The sequence below is a fragment of the Cotesia typhae genome, unplaced genomic scaffold (assembly GCF_013202065.1).
Source record: "Cotesia typhae breed Kobodo isofemale line unplaced genomic scaffold, CoteBio_Ctyphae contig_33, whole genome shotgun sequence".
Taxonomy (NCBI): Eukaryota; Metazoa; Arthropoda; class Insecta; order Hymenoptera; family Braconidae; genus Cotesia; species Cotesia typhae.
Window position 1 is genome coordinate 2773742 of NW_027423741.1, and position 6262 is coordinate 2780003.

At 26.9% G+C, this 6262-nt stretch overlaps 1 protein-coding gene across 2 annotated transcripts; it reads right to left on the reverse strand.

Moving 5' to 3' along the window:
- Positions 1-4350, reverse strand: Tpr2 (Tetratricopeptide repeat protein 2). 2 transcript variants are annotated; one of them, XM_074241109.1, is made up of 10 exons: positions 3952-4350; positions 3759-3872; positions 3362-3450; positions 3164-3288; positions 2889-3080; positions 2657-2775; positions 2353-2506; positions 1778-2255; positions 1551-1703; positions 1-1423 (listed from the first exon to the last, which is right to left on the reverse strand). In XM_074241109.1, exons 2-10 carry the CDS (start codon positions 3848-3850, stop codon positions 1344-1346), a joined length of 1482 nt encoding a protein of 493 aa, XP_074097210.1. In that variant the 5' UTR covers positions 3851-3872; positions 3952-4350; the 3' UTR covers positions 1-1343. The 2 variants fall into 2 exon arrangements, with proteins under 2 accessions (XP_074097210.1, XP_074097209.1); XM_074241108.1 differs by having other exon boundaries at positions 1-1447; positions 3952-4349.
- Positions 4351-6262: the final 1912 nt, after the last annotated feature.

The following is a 6262-nucleotide window of genomic DNA, read 5'->3' on the forward strand; positions in this document are numbered from 1 at the left end:
TTAAACTATGTTTAATTTATTGGAAATTAATAATAATACATAATATTTATTAGGTTTCCATTAAAGAAGAAACAATCTTCTTAGTTTTTCTAGCAGATAATGTATAAAAATTTTATCGTTTCCCTATAAGTAATCCCTCGCTCACTTCTACAGAGGATTTGAATAATTTTTTCTAAGATTCATTCATGTTATTATAATTAAACTTATTACATTTGGACTCATTGATTATGCACATTTATTTACGGTCAGAAAATAGTTGGGGTGTATCAACATGACAGTAAGCTTTGACATTATTGATTTCTATTTAACAATTCATTGACATTTTTAATTAACTGTGAATTACAAGCAAATATATATATACATTACCTAATTCGATATTTAATTTTTCATAAAAAAAATTTTACCTAGTAAATTATAAGTGACTAAAAATTTCATTCTTTAGTATAGTATATTACACACCGAGGGAAGTAAAGTAAGAAATGTCTCAGATCACATGTAATTGTTGGCCGAGGCGAAGCCGAGGTCAACAAACATGTGATCTGAGGCTTTCTTATTTACTTCCCGAGGAGTGTATACTATTTTTTTCCCTGACGAAGGTGTAAAGCGGAAACTTTGTTTAGCGCAGCGGGGCTAAAGTTGACGCTTTACACCCGGAGGGGAAAAAAAAAAATATAATACAATTAAAAATATTTATAACGAATGTAAACGATTGTTTTTCAATTTTTTTTTTTTTTTTTTTTTTTTTCCCTTAAAAATCGTCACTGTAAGATGTAATTTCCAATAATTCAAAAAAATGCGTTACAAAATAAATAAAAACATACGACGGAGTTACGTTGAAATGGATACGATGAATTTATAGTTAATTTTTTTTTTTTTAAATTTAAGTAGCTGTAGTTAATTATTTGTGATTTGATTATCGAATAAATAGTTTGGTATTTTTTTATTATAATGTCAAATAGAACGCAATTAACGGCAGGATTACTCTCTAATTTTTTTTTTTAAGTTTTTTGTTTTTTTCTTATCAATTTTCCTTATAATTAATACTACACGTATTCTAAGAGAACACAAGTTGTCATTTTAATGGATATTTTCAACAGTATATCATGTTATTGTGTCTTTAAACTTTTTATACTGTATAATAAACATTAATAAACATTAGTAATTATTAATATTATTACTGCTATCATCATCATCAATTAAAGTAAAACAGTCGAACACACAAGCTCATGTGGTTTCTTACAATAGTAAACCGTGTGTTTTTAGTTGGAGTCATAACTATTATGTCGGTAACTAAATGTAATATTTTTTTATAATTCAAAACTTCGGGCCCGTGATTTTGGGTATCAAAATGGAGGGTTGTCGTATCCCGCAAACTGGAAGGGGAATCCACCGGTGTCAGACTTGGAGAAGAAGGCCGCAAACGCTGAGTCAGTGCCAAAGTTAGATACTGCAATAATGAAAGTATCAATTTAATTAAATCAATGCGTCACTCAACAGTTTATTTATTTGGGTAAGTAAATAAACTGTTGAGTAAACTGAACAGTACTTACGATCAAAATCATACTCCATCGCATCTATGTTACCGCCTCTGTCGTATCTGGAGCGTTTTTTCGGGTCAGAAAGAATGGTGTAAGCCTCGCCGATTTCCTTAAATTTCTTCTCTTGTTCTTTCTTCTCGGTATCCGAAGCATTTGAATGCCGATCTGAAATTTATTAATTAAAAAATTGAGAGTGATAAAAACAAAAATGAAAGAAAAAAAAATGAATAAATAAATACCTGGATGATGAACCAGGGCTCTTTTTCTGTAGGCTTTTTTGATATCATCAGTGGAAGCTGTTCTCTCAACACCCAGGATTTTGTAGTAATCTTTTTTCTTGGATCGCTTAAGTGCTTCTTTAGCTTCAAGAAGCAGGCGTCGGTTATCACGAGATTTATTTATCTTACTCGCCTTTTCGTAATCGCGTACAGCATCTTCATACGCCTGAAGCTCCATATAACAGGCTCCACGTTTTAACAAGGCTTTTAAATAATTGTCGTCAAGTTTAAGTGCCTCGGTACATTCCGTTATCGCTTCATTCAATCTTCCTAATTTGGAAGCAGTTAACGCACGATTGTAATGTAATTTAGTGTTGTTTATTTTATTTTGCGGATCGATTGTCAATGCTTCGCTGTAAAGATTATACGCTTCTTGGTACCGTCCTGCTTTGAAAGCGACATTACCATCTTCTTTCTTCTGCTTCAACAACTTTGCTTTCTAAATGATAATAAAATAATACAATAAATTAACATATTTATATCCTATTTTTAATATATATTATCAGTAACAAAACATATTTTTTTTTTTTAGGTACCTTGTACATCTTCAGAGCTTTTACGTAGTCAGGAGCAAGCCTAAGTACTTCTTGAAAGTGTGTAAATGCTCGATCAACATTGTCCTGGTAATACAAACACACACCACGTACATAAGTAGCGTCGACATTTGACCGGTCTAAATGTAAAATGTTACTGAAACAAAAATATTTTAAAATCGATTAGTTAAATAGAAATTGAGAAGAACTCAAGCTAAATTTTAATTATTAATTCAAAGAACTAAATTCGGGAGCGATAAAAAAAAAGTATAATAATAGAATTTAAAGTACTGAAATAAATACTTACTTTGCTATTTCCTGAGCTTCCTGATATCTTTCCAAGTGAGTCAAACTTTCAGCTTTCATCAGCTTGAATCGCGGGCAATATTTACTTACATCGCAGCAACGATCCATGCAGTACACAACCTAGAAATTAATTAAAAATTTATTACTGTTGATAATATGATAATCTAACAATTATTATGACTCAAAAGGTTATCAAAAATTTATTTTATTAATTGACTGATTTATGAACTTACTTTACGATAATCCTTGGACTCAAGTGCAGCGTGAGCTTCTTTAAGAAAACGCTGGACATAACTTATTTCCTGAGATTCCGTAGTTGTTGATTTAGCAGCTGTTGGGTCTATTGTGTTTAATTTATTTAATAAGGTTTCTGCTTCAACTATCTCACCCATTTTCAAGCAACACCTTATAGTTCTTGTATACCCCTAAAATTTTTAATAAATAAAATTTTGCTAATTTCATTATATTTATTTATCTTTTTTGGGAAATAAATAAATAAATAAATTACCTTAACAAAAGTCGGGTCAATTTCTATACTTTTTCTTGAATCAACTAAAGCTTCGCGATACAACTCAAGCATCATATAGCACGCTGCCCGGTTACCATAATACTTGGCTACATTGGAACAGTACTCTGTAACATAATTGAATAAAAAATAATAATCAATATATTTAATTATTAAGACAGCTTGATGTCAATAAATTACTTATAGCTTTTGAATAGGACGCCAGTGCTGATTTGTATTGCTTGTTTGTATAGTACTTTTTGGCATCTTCCATTTGAATCTCAGCCAGTCTGTAATTTATAAATAATTACATCAATTATTATTTATCATCAATGAATAAATAAATAAAAATCAAGTTCTTGAATTTATAAAATTGTGAAATAATTATAAAAATCGCTTGTAATTAATTAGTTTATCTTCAGAAATATTTAAAAAAAAATTACAAGCTTGCAATGCATTTATTTGGCGTGTATGTAAATTTTACAAACACAAACTACGGAGTCACGTTGACGTGATTAAGTACGTGGGCAAAAATCCATGTATAGTGCGTAAAGTAATGACGATAGTTGATTTAATAAAAAAAAAAAAAAATACTCACTTTTTAGCTGCATGCACAGGACTGTCTTCAGAGTCGGAAATTACTATCTCGTCGTTAACATCCATGTCTAGGTCCATAATTTCATCGGCCATGCTGATATTAATATATTTTTACCTAAATAAAATAAAATGTGATTTTTAGGCTGGAGTAATGCTCAAAAAAGGAAGTAATTAAATGTAAGTAGAATACATACGCTGATATATTATTACAGTAGCAACTGTTTTTTGCTGTTATTTGTGATATGATGAATTCTCTTGAATGGCCTTGTTCAGAATATACAAGAGCTTCGATCGCGAACAATCACGAACGTATGACAGGTTAATTTACGAATACACGTTAAAAAATCTTTCGTTTTATTACAACTAACTTAGCGTACCATCAATACGGATGTGAAATGAACAAAGGGGTACTGAACTCGAAAAATATACGTGTGAGTAATAAAACTTATAAAATTTATAAGTAAGTACACTATTTAATGCCCGCGATCTGTACGAATGATTGTAATTTATGTGCGAGATAATAACTCAAGTTAAATTAAACACGAAATATGACCCGTGTGCTCGGGGTATTTAGCACAATGGCTGAGAGTACACCATCAGGTGCATGATGCAAGATTCTACGAATGATTTTTTTTTTGGGGTGACAGCGAACTCTGTTGGTCAAATTTAACAATTACTGACAGTCGGTAATTGAAGTTTGCAGTGTAACGCTAAATAATACTGAAGTTAGCCGTCAGCTGTCAATGTTAAAAATTTTAATAACAAATCTATTACAATAAAAACATTTTCACTTGTAATTTTTATTAATTTGCACATTTGGAATTTTTTAATTAAATTTTTTTTATAATATTTTAATTGTTATAAAATTCAAAAATTATTTTTAATGTCTACCAGCTTCATAAAAATAAATTTAACAGATATTTGATAATTTTTAGAATTTTATCTAACAAATAAATTATGGTAAAAAAAATTAGAAAAAAAAAAAAATAAACATCTAGAAATTTAAAAAAATTAAAAATACATCTTTGGAACTAATTTTTTTGAATAAAATTTATAAATTCTCCAATGACAGCTAACTTGAATTTCGTGCCAACTTTAGTTTCATAACGCTCAAATAAATTTAACTTGAGTAATTTTTTTAAGTTATTATAAATTATAATAATTAAGGAAGAACTATTAAAAATTTTATATTTAAAAAATAAAACTTGTTTTTAAATAGTTTATTGAAAAAATTTTTCTATACTAAAAATTTTTTAATAAATATATAATGTAATAAAAATAAATTTTTCGTTTAATATTTATGATTTATTTAAATAATTGATTGTGCAAAATATATTTCAAGATTAAATTACTTTTTGTTATCTAAGAGCTACATGGTTTTTTTTTTTTTTTTTTTTTAAATTTATTTATACACTAACACTTTTAGAGGCCCTTTTTATTAATTTATTTAATAAGATACTTTATATTTGTATTTCATATATATTAAAATATATATTCAAAGATATTCATTTATAAATAATCAAGCATACGAGCTCAAAATTGCAAGTTACTTGGTAATTCTGTCTTTATATATATATGTATTAATATTTATACATTTATATATGAATGTGTATATAATATAAAATCTCATTTCCCATTCGTAATAATGTAACTGTACAAAATACGAGATCCTTTTGCTTTAATTTTTTTTTTTACATCTTTACATAAGAAATATTATATATTATTAAACTTGATGTTTTTTTTTAATTTTTTTTTTTCGGTAAAAACTATAAATCTAAAAACAAATTTATCAAATGATTTATAAATATCGCAGAATTTTTAAGAATAATTATTATTTATTCTCAATACTTGTAATTGCCAAATTAAAAGTATAACAAGGTAATCATTTGATAAATTAGTTGTCAATATTGTACTATACAGTAAAAAATGCTTCCTTACAATTATAATAATAATAGTACATTAATTAGTATTATTTAATAGCACATGTAACTCTTCAACAGATAATTATATTACACTCGTACTACATATTTATTATACTGTATTTATATTTATGACTATATCTAGTAATATTGTTTGTACAATATAAATTATTGTACAATTAACAATTATTTAAAATTAATAATTAATTATATTGTGCGCGTGTGTGCGTACATTAGCACTTGTTAACAAATTTATTACTCATCGTTATTATTATTAAAATAACAATAAAATTGTCACACTTTCCAAAAAATTAAGGTAAAAAAAATAACATATCAATAGTATTAACAAAATTATTTTTCTAATTAATTTTTTTTTTTTTTTTTTTTTTTTTTTTTATTACACTTCAGGAAGTTGACATCAAGTCTTTTTATTACACATAAACGAGGATAAAGATTAAAAAAATACATCAAAGTCAAAATACTTTAGAATTGTCACAAAAATCAATACTTATAAAAAAATGTTTAATAGTATTTCCAAATCCTCGTTAAAAACGCAATATATTTATATGTATATTTTTTTTTTTTT

Bases quoted from the DNA above. Each gene is read 5' to 3' on its own strand.
- Tpr2 (XM_074241108.1), bottom strand. From the start codon at position 3,850: ATGGCCGATGAAATTATGGACCTAGACATGGATGTTAACGACGAGATA. The intron at 3,081-3,163 runs GTAATTTATTTA...TAAAAATTTTAG, and splicing joins TTGACCCGACTTTTGTTAAG to GGGTATACAAGAACTATAAG. The intron at 2,507-2,656 runs GTAAGTATTTAT...TTTTTGTTTCAG, and splicing joins GAAGCTCAGGAAATAGCAAA to TAACATTTTACATTTAGACC.